We start from the raw sequence: 14,353 nt of genomic DNA, 5'->3' as shown, positions 1-14,353 counted from the left end.
TTTCTCCCTTGCGGATTTTGCCCTTTCCTTTTGACTTGCAGAGCTTTTCTCTGTGCCTTTGTGGCAAGAACTGAGATTAGAGCTCCTGTATTTGTGACCTGGGTACCAAATTGCACCTCAGTCAGAGATAACAGACTGCCATGAGGACACAGCTGGGGGAGGAGCATGCCAAGGACCTGAGAGCTTTTCCTGCTGCTGCAGAGGATGCTCCAAAAACATTTCCTTGAATTCCACAGAACTTGTACTTAGTGTGAGCCTTTTAGTTAGCAGCAGGATGATCATTTGAAGGAAATGGATCAAACCCAGAGTCCTTAAGGGCCAAGATGTAAATCTCAGTAATGGCATTGTGCCAGTTTGAATCCTCTGGGGATCTCAGTTTCTGTTGTGACTCTCTTAATCCCCAATTATTGAAGAGTTAGCAGCTCCTTGAAAGGCCGCCTGCTATTGAAAGACCCGACCTGCAGCTCTGCCCTCCCAGACTGAGAGTGGGTTGAGTCAACCATTCATAGGAATTTTGCCTCTTGCTCTGGGGGAAGGAAGGTGTGGGTGACTGCTTAAGGCTAAGACTCAGTGGACAAAGATCATGGTGCAGTTCAGCACTCAGTCGCTGCAAATCTTGGGGCCATCTGACCCTTTTTGTATTTTCTTCTCTTCAGAAGGAAACATTGCCAGTGAAGACAGCTCCCTCTCAGATGCCCTTGTTCTTGAGGATGGTATGTTTGCTGCTGTATGTTCTATAGAATGGGAAGGGATGTGTGAACTCCTGACTGACACTCAAAATGGAATTACCGTTCTATGTAATAGTCCACTGATAGATCCCAGAAGCAAAAAATATTGGTTTCCCCTGACTCTTATCTTGTAGTCAGACATCAGACCCGGAGCAGTGAGTATTGCGATGGTTACTGCTCTGAATTATTTCAAAAGAGAGTCCTAGAATGGGCCCTTATTTTCCCGTGAGTTTCAGTTGTTTTAAAGCATCACACACTCTTGCTGGCCATTCTCTACTAAAATGAGAATGTCAGCCAGTGCCCTTCTGAAAGTCAGGTCTTCATGACGGCCCTGAGCACAGCCAGGGGAAGCAGGGCAAGGAAGCAGGCTCTGGAGGTGCGATGGCATCTCTCGGGGCTGTGCTGCCATTGGAGGTGTCACACAGCCATCACCTCTCTCCCTTCTCTTCACAGAGGACTCTCAGGTCACCAGCACAATCTCCCCTCTGCAGTCCCCACACAAAGGCCTCCCGCCGCGGCCGCCGCTGCACAACCGGCCGCCCCCGCCGCAGTCGCTGGAGGGCCTCCGCCAGATGCACTTCCACCGCAGCGACTACGACAAGTCCCCCATCAAGCCCAAGATGTGGAGCGAGTCATCCCTGGATGAGCCCTACGAGAAGGTCAAGAAGCGCTCCTCGCACAGCCATTCCAGGTGAGCCGGCTCGCTTGGAGCTCCAGCGCAGAGACATTCCCTGCTTTCAGGAGGCCTTTCAAAATTTACAAAGTTGTCCCTTTCTAAAAGAAGACTTTTGGCCAATAGACAGGTCATAAAAACAGGCTACAGCCACATGATTGGTATCGCAGTGTTATTTTACAAAACATTTAGAAGGGTGGGATGGTGGGTCGTCTGAGGCTTTTGACAGGAATTGGCCTTGACCTCTGGCACTGTAGAAGCACAAGTGCTGAGACACAAGTTCAGAACAGCATCTGACCCAACTCCCACTCACCCCTGCAAGATCCCAGGCACGTGCCTGAGATCTGGAAGGATGCGTGGGAGCCACTTGCCTAAATTCCTGTGGGAGAGCTGAAGCAGGGTGTTTCCTCTGCAGCAGTCACAAGCGGTTCCCCAGCACCGGGAGCTGTGCCGAGGCAGGAGGGAGCAGCTCGCTGCAGAACAGCCCCATCAGGAGCCTTCCCCACTGGAATTCCCAGTCCAGCATGCCGTCGACGCCGGATCTACGGGTACGCAGTCCGCACTACGTCCACTCCACGCGGTAAGTCTTCCTGGCTCCAGCCTCACCTTGCTTACCCTGAAATAAATTTGCCTTGCTTTATCCTTCCCTCAGGGTATGAATTAATTCCCAGTTCAGGAAAGGACACAAACCAGTCCTGTTCATGTAAGAGGCTCATGTGCTCATGCCAGTAGAGAATTGCTCCTGAACTGACATCCTGAAATCCCTTCAGATAAACACGATTCTGCCCCTCCTCCCTCCCCTGAAGTGATCAAGCTTGTCTTCTGCTGGCACATTTTATCTCAGACTGTTTATAGGCTCTACAAGCCACTTTTAAAATGCATGTGGTGCTACTCCTAAGTTTTGCAGTAAATTCCTCCATGGATCCAGCTGGAGAGAACATGTTGCTTCCCATCTGATACAAAATGTTGAATAGTGTTAATTTTCCCTCATGGATAAAATGTTTGCACTTGTGGGATGTTAGGTGGAGATCAAGAGCCTGTAGAAAGCAATCTGGGTGGCAGTGGAACTTAGCCCAGGGTTGACAGAGGAAAGAGCTGAAGTGTGTAAGGGAGGTGATTTGATGTGTGGGGCCAAACTTGACTGTGATTTTCAGCAGGAGTTTTACAAACTGTTCGGCTTCATTGCTCTTTTGCTTTTGTGACAAGCGCCATGGACACTGCGGGGAGCAGAACTGATCCGGAGCTGTGTTCTGGTGTGTGTCCTGCCCTAAGGGGAAGTGCTACCATCATTTAGCTCAGAATAAATCAAGAGTTATGCCAACACATCAGCCTCAGGCAGAGACAATACAAGGCATTAAAGCTCTGGGTTAAATTTGTTACAAACTTTTGGCTGAGGGTCCCTTTCAGTGGTGCAATGTCTGTTAACACTGGAGCCAAGCTGTATGAGAAATGAGCCTGGCACAAGGCTTGAAAAGTGGCCTCAACTGAGCAGGGGATATTTGGGTGTTTGAAACAACCATTGCTCAGTCTGTAGCTCATTCATGAGCTGCATGCCCTGGCCTTAGCCATCCATCATGTAGATGTTTTCTGCTTCTTGAATGGATGGGTGGAGGTATTCAAACAGCTGGGGTGAATAGAGACCTCCCAGACTTGGCCATGAATCAAGACTTTTAAACTGTGATTTGGGGTGGTTGCCTGAAGGGCTGTCACCAGTGAGAGTCCCGCGTGCACTACCCGTGGCTGGGCCCCAGCAGCACCAAGCTGGGTGCTTGGGTGACTTTTTCAATGAGCAGTGGAGAAATCACAATGTTCAGGGCTAAGTATGGGCAGTCTGTCTGTCTGTCTCTTGTCAGGTGGATTGTACCCATACAGGACTTTCATGAGCCACTTGCAAGGGAATCTCACCACCTTTGTGAGGTGCCAAGGCTTAGGGTTCCCAAGCTTTATCTTTCTGACTGGGCTTTTCCCAGAGTGGCATGCCACAGAGGAACTGGATTGGGCAGGGGTTTATGCCCCTCATGGTGCTGCAGACTGGATATCACCACCAAGGAACTGGAGAGGAACAGGAACAGGACCTAATCAGCTCAAGCCCTGCAGCAGGGAGGCAGATTGCATGCAGGCAGCAGCTCCAAGAAGTGCTGGAAGGGTTCAGGTTTTCCAATGCCCTTGGATTCCTTTGGTGGCTGTGTGTACAGACAGGGATGGGGAATGATTCAACCTGTTGACTTACAGCCTGCTTTTTTCCTGGTACCTGCAGGTCAGTAGATATCAGTCCAACCAGACTGCACAGCTTAGCTCAGCACTTTAGACACCGGAGCTCCAGTTTGGAGTCACAAGGAAAGCTCCTCGGCTCAGAAAATGAGACAGGGAGCCCTGATTTCTACACCCCAAGGACTCGTAGCAGTAATGGCTCTGACCCCATGGACGACTGCTCTTCCTGCACCAGCCATTCCAGCTCGGAGCACTACTACCCTGCTCAGATGAACCCCAACTACTCCACCCTGGCAGAGGATTCCCCATCGAAAGCCAGAGAACGGCAGAGGCAAAGGCACAAATCAGCAGGCAACCTGGTCTCTTCCAATTCAGGGAGCATGCCCAACCTGGCTGCGAGGAACGGGACGGGACACCACCGTGTGTACCTGCACAGCCAGAGCCAGCCCTCCTCCCAGTACAGGATCAAAGAATATCCCCTGTACATCGAGGGCAGCTCCACACCCGTGGTGGTGCGGAGCCTGGAGAACGACCAGGAGGGACACTACAGCGTGAAAGCACAATTCAAAACCTCCAACTCCTACACAGCGGGGGGAATGTTTAAGGAGAACTGGCATGGGGATGAAGTGGACTCGGTCAGGCTCACCCCATCCCGCTCCCAGATCATAAGGACTCCATCTCTGGGCAGGGAGGGCCACGAGAAGGGCTCGGGCAGGACTGCGGTGTCGGACGAGCTGCGGCTCTGGTACCAGCGGTCCACGGCCTCCCACAAGGAGCACAGCCGCCTCTCGCACACGAGCTCCACCTCCTCGGACAGCAGCTCCCAGTACAGCACATCTTCTCAAAGCACCTTTGTGGCACACAGCCGGGTCACGAGAATGCCTCAGATGTGTAAAGCAACATCAGGTGAGAGCCAGGCCGGGCAGGGGGCGGGAGGGATGGGAGCCTCATTCAGCCCGGATCTGTGCCAGGTGTTACACCCCAGCTGGAGAGCAATGCCAGAACACAGCACATTATCTGCCCTGCACACGCTGCTCACCGAGCCTGGAGGTGTAACACTGAGGGGCAAGCCTTGTCCAAGACATTCATCAGTGGGAATGTTTGGAAACATCCATGGAAATCATCACTTCTCACTTTGAGCCCATCTCATGATAGGCTCAAAAGACAGAGAGGGACCAAAGCCCTGTTATTGCCAGGTCTTTCCTCGGAGTGCAGTTGGGTTTTAGGTGATGGCACTAGAGGCTGAAGGTGACAAAGCTATGGGAGCATCGCTATCCATAATCACAGCAAGGGGAGCATTGAGGCAAGCAGGGGTTCAGCACAGGCTAGGAGAATATACTCACTCAGTGAAACACTAAAAGTATGAGAAAGGTTAAGTGGGGCATCCCAGCCCCTCCACCCCCCACAAAAATGTTTGAGCTATGACATCTCTGTGCACTGCTGAGACTTGATTTTCCCATGCAGCTCCAATAACTCTGTTGATAATACCCTGAAATTCAGGGTGCTGAAGTTTGTGCAGTATTTTGCCTCTGTGTTATGTGCAGAGCACTGCTGTTAATGTTAAACACATCTGTTATGTATACCTCTGTGCTGTTAATATTAAATGGTAAGAAAATAGTCCAATTCATTACACTGAGAAGGAAGGCTACAATGTGTGTGAAACAGCTCAAGGTTAAATATTTACTAGCCATCAGTCACTCCTTGTCCAGCCAGTGTGGACAGATCAAGGACTTGCTAAAATCCCGAGCCACACGCCTCAGCCTCAGCATGGGAGACACTATTGCTCCAGCTGCACTTGCCACTGCCTCCCAGGCAGAGCAGTGCATTGCCCACCCATGCTGGCTGCTGGCCTTCTGCCATCCCAGCAGGGTGTCCAGTCCATGGTGACCACCACGCTGGCACCATGAGGGCCCTGCACTCGCTGCCAACTCCAGTGTGGAGTCAGAGGTTCCTTGTTGGCCACCAACAGCTGCCCAAGATGGGGCTGATGGATGTGTGATGCCAACGCTCATAGGAATACCAGGGGTGGATCAAGACACAGCTGAGTAGCTGCTAGAACCATCCTGTGTCTCCCTATGAAAATCTGGTTTCCTTCCTTTGGTTGGTTGACATCCCTGTTCCATGCCACAAGAGAAAATGACTGAGCACTGGAAAGTTTTTAGTTAACCTTGGAAATGGTACCAGTTCAGGAAAACAGTGGGGTTGGGAGCACATAAAGATCACTGTTGGTCAGTCCATTCCCTAACTCAGCTGAGGCTTTAAACCTAAATTAAATACCTGTGCAGCACAAGTATGTTCAGCAATCACAGCATGGCCTGACCAGTTGGCAGCATAGATCAGTTTTGTGTTCAGAGTCTGTTCCAAATCACAGCTATATTGATATATAGCTTAGGATACTGACCTCAGGAGCCATCAGCTCCAGGAGATTAAAATTTGTTTTTCCCTTTTGGTGTCACTCAGCAGCAGCTAAAGAATCTAACAGCAAGGAGAGGAGTGCCAGGTAGAAACCTCCATAATTTCAGCTGATCAGTCCTAGCTGATAGGTCAGTTGGGCCTTCAAAGAGGATCAGACTTCTAGGCCTGTATTAAATTCTAGGCATGTATTAAATTCAAAGGGTCAATACTGTATAGATTTGAAGAGGAGGAAAGATTAGTGAGGTGGTTTTATTTGCTGGACCCTCACCAGGTAAATTCCCCCAAGAGCCACTGCCCATTTATAGTCCAGTTTGCTTCTGTCTTTGTTCAAGTATGCTATGCATTCCTTTGGTCCCTAATAGGACTGTCAACAAAGGCAGGCATTTTGTGCAAATCCACAGTGAAAGGAAGCTGTAGCTTTTGAAATCTTCAGAGCAGTGCACTTGTCCAGGCTCTCACCACTGCCAGCCCTGGCTCCTAGGGGCACAGAGCATCTCCCACCACCCCTGGAAACAGGAGGCTGAGCCTGGCAGGCTGAGCTTCTCCAGTTCAGGACCCCTGGCGTCCAGGCAGCAGCAACCAAGTCTGTGCTGGGAAAAGTGTGATGTGTCCCAGGCAGTATCAGGAGAGTCTGGGTGGCTGTGTTCAGCTGGAGACTGAGTGTTCCTGCAGAGCTGAGGCCAGATCCAGCCCACGACGTGCAGCAGTGTCAGCAGAAGCTGTGCTCTTGTGCCATGTTCAGGCACAGTCACCCAGGAATGGGGCGAGGTCTGTCCCAGGCTGTATTTACTCACAGCCAGACATGTTTCTGCTTGTCTGACCAGCTGATGCTTCTGAACCGCCCTGACCTTTTGTGTTCTCACCTCACTAGTGGTTTTTCTCCACCCTTGGTTGTTTTCCAGCTGCCTTACCTCACAGCCAGAGGAGCTCCACGCCGTCGAGCGAGCTCGCAGCCACGCCGCCGGGCAGCCCCCACCACATTCTCACGTGGCAGACTGGGTGAGTGTCTGTGGGGTCAGGCTAGAGAATCCACCTCACTCAGTGCCAGGGAGAAGAAGCTCCCCACACACAAGCACAGCTATGGGGAATGTTTCCCATGTGCTTCATAGCCTCCATCCACACAGAGCATTTCAAGTCTCCCACCTGTGCTCGTGTGGTGATGGAGCTCTGCTTTAGGCTGAGCAAGACATGGCTGAGTCATCCACACCCAGCACTGCTCCAAGCAGTGTCAGATCCACAAGGAAAGGAACCCTGCAGGTTCCTCCTGCTTGGACAGTCTCCTTCCTCCAGTCTTTTCGTATGTTGAAATAGCTGATGTTTCTTTTTTAGCAGCCATCACACTGGCTGTCTACACCAAGACCTTGCTGAAAAGGCAAGGTTAAGTGCCTGCCATACCTGTGTGTGCAGCAACCTCATTCTTCTGCTCAGTTTTCCCCAGCAATGTGTCTGCATGGCTTTCAAGGGCATCTTTTTTCAGCTACCACTAATGTGAAGGTGCTTCACCAGAGTGTGAGGGAAGCATTACATACCCATAGCCATTACTAATGTAAATACAGTAACTGGGATCTTTGGCACCTATTTACAAGGCAGGGAGTTCCAGGAGTAAACAAACACCCTTTTGCAAGCTCTCATGGGTATTCTCTAGCACTCTCTCCTACCATGTGAAATAAAGTCATTTCCAGATCCCATCTAACTCAGCACACCCCAGATTGTGGGATGAGATTTTGGCAAGATCAGCTAGATCTGACACTACAGTCCTCAAAATACCCTAGTCCTCTGAACAGGAAAACAGATCTAGTACCCTGAGTCATGAATTGGGACTAACTTATTAAACATTTCACTGTGCAGCCACTGGAAAATCTCCTGCTCTTTGATTACCCATGTCACCTATGACCAGGTTTGACCTCTGGTTTTACTCCAGCACTATTTGTGACTGCACTTTAAATTGGAGATGAGGAGAACCATAACCACAACCCCTTAGGCTGGATTTTAAATTCACACATTTGACATCCAGTCACATATTGTCTTTGCATGTGCTTCCAGCTTTAGAACAGGAGAATGTTCTTGGTCTCATTTCACAAAATGTAAAGTGATAGCAAGATAGGCAAAATGGTACCTGCCTTTACCATACACTGCAACTTCCACTATTAAGGGTTTGAGCCTAAATTCAAATCTTAGTCTCAGTCTCCATCCCAATCCTAATTCTTCTGAATATCTTGATGATGATCAGAAATAAAACTGGTGAGCAGCCAGCTGAAACATCTGTTTGGATAATCCCAGTTTTTCTTATTTTTCCATTCAAGCTGTCCTGCATCTTGCCTCTGACAGTAAAACTACTTTAAGCTAAATTCTCAGCTGATGAAAGTGAAGCTACCTGGATTTATAGCTTAGGCCCTGCACCAACAACCAGTGCAAAAAGAATTGGAGACAAATCAACACTTGTTTTGTACCTGAGAATAGCACCCAAAGTGTATGTTTATAAATACAGGAGTGGATCCAGTCTGCCATTAGATGCACAACAGATTCCTCCAGTGCAGGAGCTGCTGTGCCAACCCAGCACGACTCAACAGATTGACAGTTCTCCCCAACATGTTTTTGTGTCACTAACTTTTCCTAAAGATGATTCATCAACTTGTTTCCCCACTGGATTAATAAGCTCATAACAATGTCTGTGTCACTTCTTTTCTTTAACATTTCCTCTCTCCTCTTTCCTCCTTTTTTGCTCTCCTTTGTTCAGAGAAGCAACAGACAACTCACCCACTATGGATGAGTCTCAGTCTCCAACCCACCAAAGTACTGATGAATAGAGGTATAGTAAGGGAACGTTTTGTTCTTTCCGCCTTCTGCCCCAGTCCATGAGCTCTGCTGTGTGCCCGTGTGTCTGCCAGCGAGGCTCCCTGCAGTGCTTGGCTGCATTCAAACCCTCGGTGCCTTCTCAGTCTGTGCCTGTGGCACTTTCCCCTGGGACAGGGACTTGGGGCCAGCCCACTCTGGTCCCTGCTGAGGCTGAACGGGCACAGAAAGTGGGAGGGGGGGCTCAGGAGAATTGAAAGCTCCATCACACCTTCCTCCTCTCTCCTGCCACAGAGCTGAGGCTGTTTGCAGCAGCAGCAGAGAGCTTCTATGGGACAAGGAGCAACCCTGGCCCCATTCCTGTGGGAAGACAGAGGAGGAAGGGTAGAGGGAACAAAAAACCCTCAGAGTATTTCTATTTTAATTAAACTGCCATTGCTGTCTGACACTCTCATTTGAATCTACAACCATTCACAGCTGGCATCTGTCAAGTATTTCAAGCCCAGCTTTCTAGAGTTATCCTATAAACCTCTGCACTTCAGCACAGAGCTGGAAAACAAAAGGCTCTTTAACATGCAAATGTCGATGCCCTTGCTCAGGCTCCTCTCAGACACCAATCCCAAGGAAACCAGGTGAAAAACAGGGCAGAGGAAGCAGGAATTGCACCAGATGTGAGATCAGTCCTGTGAGGTGGGGAGGGAATGCAGGAAGGAGTGAGAATCCCTCAGTAAACAGAAAAAATACGCATCTCCTGCTTTTGGCCTCGAAAGAGTCTTAGTTTGGAAGTTGGTTCAAATCAAAGTGTGAGGGAGAGACATCAATTCTGGCTATGACTGCACAGATACAGCAGTCACTTTTCAAGAGATCCAGATTTTGACCTGCTTTCCTCTGGGAAGGAGCTTTACAGCCTAAGCCAGGAGCTGATGTTGGTTAGAGCTCTTAATGTAAATTGCAAAGAAAATTCTTATGAATTGTCTCATCTACTCAGTACAGACAAAGAAAAAGCCAGGCAGCAAAAAAAGCAGTACTTTGTCAGGAAACATAGCCCACAGTGAGGACTAGGCTACTGCAACATGGTCCTTTCCACATCAGACTTGGCATGCTCTCACTAGTCCCTTCCTGGTTCATCCCTGGAAAGCCACGTCACTCTGGGACTGCTCAGTGATGCACAAGCCTCTGCCCAGAGCAGAAGTGCTACAGAAAGTGCCACCACCCTCCTCCTTCACCATTCCCCCTGGGTGATACAGCCCGTGTCCGAGTGAGCTGCTCTAAGGACTTGCTCCTTGGAGAACATCCCATAGAAAAATCTCTATCCCAGCTTACTACTGGGCAGGACAGCAGGCAGAGCCTCAGGGAGGGCAGAGGCACAGCACTGCTGCTGTACCCAGGGCAAGGGAGAGGAAAACACAGGCAGAGTGCAGTGGAGTCTATGATGTGAATCCCCTGCATTCCTCTCCACCCATAACACAACATTTTATGCTCATGGCTGAACTTCCCAGGAGCACTCACTGTCCTAACAAAGTTTCCTTTCTCCTGCAGGAACTACAATGATAGCTGTTTCCTGGACTCTCCCCTCTATCCAGAATTAGCAGATGTCCAGTGGTATGGGCAGGAAAAAGCCAAGCCTGGAACTCTAGTGTGAACCCCTGACCTCAAGTTAATCACATCAATGCCATTCTGAGATCACCTCACTGCCTCTCATTTGCCTTACCCAGATGCACTGTCACCCAGCACCAGCTTCAACTCTAAGCACTTTTTTCACGATGCAATTCAAGACAACACTTACAGAACACTGGCCCTGAGACATCCACCACGGCAGCGGCGGAGCGCAGCACATCCCACTGCCAGACAGTGCCCGTCCCTCCCACGGCCACGGGGCAGGGGTGGAGAGGAGCACCCACCTGAAGAGTCAGTTTCAAATTTGGGTTTCCTATGAAACCACAGCAGCCTTTCAAGGCTTGTATCAAAGATTAGTGTTCCACAGCACGTAACAGCAGCAAGAGTTCCATGACCTGCAAGCTGAAGCCAACAGCATTAGTTTGAAGGCGGTGAGAATAAGACAGAGGCTGAAAATGGAGACCATATTCCTGAAAGTGCATCTGTTCTGAAACAGTAAATCCCATCACTTCAGAGACTTGTCAGTCTCACAATCAGGTCAGCACTGCCAAAGATCTCCACCACTGTTGGCAGGATGAGTTGCTCGGCAAGTTCTAGCTACAAGAATATCTCTCTTGTTTAACTTGATGGCAGACACGACCACCCCCTGCAAAATGGCATTTCCTTCTTCATTTGGAGTCCACCTACATGCAAGCAAATGAACCCCCTGTGCTGCAGACACACCAGAGGTCTGGGCTGGTATCACAGCATCACTCTGCGAGCCACTCTTGAACTGGACAGACAAGGTTTAAAAGGCATTACCTAAAGCAGAGGCAAGTACTGCACTCACAGCATCTCTGTGGCTGGCACAGAGTGCCCACCAATACATGGAGAGGTTGGGATTGTATTGGTTGTTTTGATACAGATAAAAATTGCCAAAAAAACCTTTCCACGAGCAGACACAGCCAATAAATTGGAATCTATTTCTGCACAAAGCGTTAACGTGAAATCCAAGGGAAAGCACATCGCAATCGACCTGACACGGCCAAGCGGCGTTCACATATTGGTTCCACTCCTCTTCCCTTCGTTAGCACCAGTGTAGCAAAGGGCTCATCACCCATGTGGGAGGACTGGTCTGTCAGGAAGCAGGAAGGCTCCTGGAGCAGGGTTGGACAACCAGCAGACAGGCAAAACTTCCTATTGCAAGAGAGAGAGAGGGCAGCGCCCAAGCGAGGCGTCGGACGCCAGCGGGAGCTGCCTGCGGCCACCAAACGGAGCAGCACGAGCGCGGCCTGGAAGGAGCTGCAAGTTTACACATACTTTAGAGCAATGCTTTATACATGTCAAGCCATGGAACTTTCAAAGGCCTCAAAGACACTTTTTTAACGAACAAGTGCACAATCTAGGTGGATGTTGAAGCTGGCACGTCTTAGTCTTCACTGCGGTGCTATGCTGTTTTTATTGCCACTCGATGGGGGCGGGCGCCCGGCCTTCCTCCGTCGGTGCGTGCAAACGATGATTTCCTATGGGAAAGGCATTAAAAGAAACGGCTGGAGGGGGTTACTTTGTGAAAAGCAGAAACTGAAGTTAGCTTTAGTTTAAGGAAAAAGGAAAAAAAAAAGTGTGAGAGTGTGTATGTAAGACTCTGTGTGTGTGTGTGTGTGTGTGTGTGTGTGTGTGTGTATTCCAAGAATAACAACAGCGTCTACCAGACAAAGTAGAGTGAAACGTTTCAAATTAAACACCGCAACTTGGGGGGCTGCCACGCCTTTTGGTATTAAGATTGCTGGAAAACTGTATTCCAGGCTTTAAAAGAGAATGGGTTCTGTGTAATTAGGCTTTGAAAAACAATGGGGTTCCTAAACATTAATGCAAGCAGCTCATGCCAATTCCTTTCTGCAGCTCACACCAGAAGTGTTGGATTTGGTTCCCTGCACTGCTGCTTTGCATCACTGGTGAGGTGGGGAGGAGGCCATGCAGAGATAAAGCAGAAAGGCTGTTAATTCTCCAGGGAAACCTGTGGCAGAGCCAGGATTGGATGGGGCAAGAGGCCAGGCTGGATGGGGCTCTGAGCAACCTGGTCTAGTGGAAGGTGTCCCTGCACTGTAGCAGGGGTTGGAACCAGATGATGTCACTTCCAATACAAACCCTTCCATAATGCTATGGTAAGGAAACTCTTTTATGTTCACTCATGAAGTATAAATAAATTATCCCTCTGAAAAATAAAAACCACAAAAACACTGGCAAAGGGTTTTCAAAGGTGACCACACAAACTTTGTGCTTCTGGGCCTCCCTGAAGCATCACCCGGGAGCGCAGTGCACCGTGACAGTAATTGAAGCCTTACTTTCAATTCTGGAAGAACAGCCAGTGGTGAGATTGCAGCCTTTATCTGTTCATTCAAAAAGCTGTTTTCACCATCTCTTTGTGCTTTGGGGTCTTTAACATGGGAATTATTTCAAGCTCCTAATTGGATTTTTAGCTGGATAAGAGATAGTACTGATTAATGACATTTACTGATAAAATTTGGTAGCTGAAGTAAAAGGATTAAATAAGGACCAAATTAAGCTACAGAAAATAATTTAGCCCAAGGATTTTTAGGGGCTCTGAGCAACTGTCTGTTTTCTTTTTAATTTCCCTGGTAAGTGGTTTGGCTTTTTCTTTTTTAATTGTGTACTTTCTTTTAATTAAAAAGAATTCAACAACAGCGGCACTATGAGGCCTCTGGGCACTACAGGAAGAAACATTAATTCCTCCAAGACCAGCTCTGCAGTTTTGCAGCAAAGGTTAAAAGGTGGCAGCCCTGAAATTAGGGGGGGAAAATAAAAATATTTAGCCTGAATTGCAAACAGGCTGGAGTGGAGAAAAAGCTCTCTAAAAACGGATTGAGTTTTGCTTTGTGTTCTGCTTTTCTGGTTTGCAATCAAGGCACATGTGAGCAGCCAGTCTGGTAGTAAAGACAGATTAAGTAAAACAGGTTTTACTGTTTAGCTCAATTCAATTAAACACAAATGTACATAAAATGTTAATCATATGAGATTAACATATTTAAGTATAACACGGAGGGGCATATACATAGCTATTATAGACAAGCACTTGACTACCAACTTAACCCCTCCTTTACTTTTTTATTTGTCAAGGCTCCATCTGCCATGAAGCCACAACCGCGTTCAGTCTGTGTGTCTGACACTCCCTCTGTGTGGGCAGGAGCCGGGGACGGTCCCTGCAGGGCCGTGCTGGGAGGCAGGGTTTATTTTTAAATGATATTATATGCAGTCGAGTGTTGAAAATGTTGAAACAGTCCAATTTGTTTTCACTCTGTATTAGTTTTAGTTTCAGGCATAGCCGATCCCCATTCAGGTGCTATCAGATGACCAGTTACTGCTTAGTTAACTAGATGTAAAGTTTTACATATATATTAATGTCAATAGTTTTATTACAAGTTGTGTAAAATGGACTCTCTAGTTTAAAAAAAATGAAAAAAAAAAAAGAAAAAAATTAGGTCTCTCCTGAAATTGACTTTAGAGCATGGAAAATGATTTTACTGGATTCTGTTCAACTGTAATCAAGGAAAAAAAATATGTATGTTGTAGAAAAAGTTGCAGAATTAAAAAAAAAATCTGCTTTTAATTTATTCTTTTTGTATTAAGAATTTGTATAGTTACCTTTACATTTTGCAAAACGGTGTTGTCAACACTTCCTTATTAAAGCATTTTCAAAATGAAACCTTGCCATGGTCTCTTTGGGAGGGCAGAGCCAGGCAATCCTTACCACTGCTAGAGATGCTGGTCCAGATGTGTGCACAGCTGGCCAGGGTGTCCATGAGGGATCTGCTCCTTGGCTGACTGCAGGAAACACTGGCATTGCCCCAAAAAGTCCATCCTTTAGAGATCCCTCAGGACTCAGCACTCAGCAGATCCATGCTGCCTCCATGCCATG

General features: G+C 48.3%; 1 protein-coding gene across 16 annotated transcripts in view; it reads left to right on the top strand.

The window, feature by feature from the left end:
* FRMD4A (FERM domain containing 4A) overlaps window positions 1–14,140 on the top strand; it is a 357,158-nt gene extending 343,018 nt beyond the window's left edge. For 11 of the 16 annotated variants that reach the window (XM_030290804.4, XM_030290830.4, XM_072918953.1 and 8 more), the window contains 6 exons: window positions 657–713; window positions 1,182–1,419; window positions 1,817–1,981; window positions 3,659–4,518; window positions 6,930–7,026; window positions 10,360–14,140. In XM_030290804.4, the coding sequence (XP_030146664.1) occupies window positions 657–713; window positions 1,182–1,419; window positions 1,817–1,981; window positions 3,659–4,518; window positions 6,930–7,026; window positions 10,360–10,462 (1,520 nt within the window). In that variant the 3' untranslated portion in view covers window positions 10,463–14,140. Of the gene's footprint in view, window positions 1–656; window positions 714–1,181; window positions 1,420–1,816; window positions 1,982–3,658; window positions 4,519–6,929; window positions 7,027–8,764; window positions 8,837–10,359 lie in introns of all 16 variants that reach the window. The other 5 variants (XM_072918958.1, XM_072918965.1, XM_072918961.1 and 2 more) reach the window with 1 other exon arrangement.
* The last annotated feature ends 213 nt before the right edge of the window (window positions 14,141–14,353 follow it).

This window comes from Taeniopygia guttata, chromosome 1A (assembly GCF_048771995.1).
Source record: "Taeniopygia guttata chromosome 1A, bTaeGut7.mat, whole genome shotgun sequence".
In the NCBI taxonomy this organism is placed as follows: domain Eukaryota; kingdom Metazoa; phylum Chordata; class Aves; order Passeriformes; family Estrildidae; genus Taeniopygia; species Taeniopygia guttata.
The sequence above is the reverse complement of the archived record's forward strand: the minus strand, read 5'-3'. Positions and strand labels throughout refer to the sequence as shown.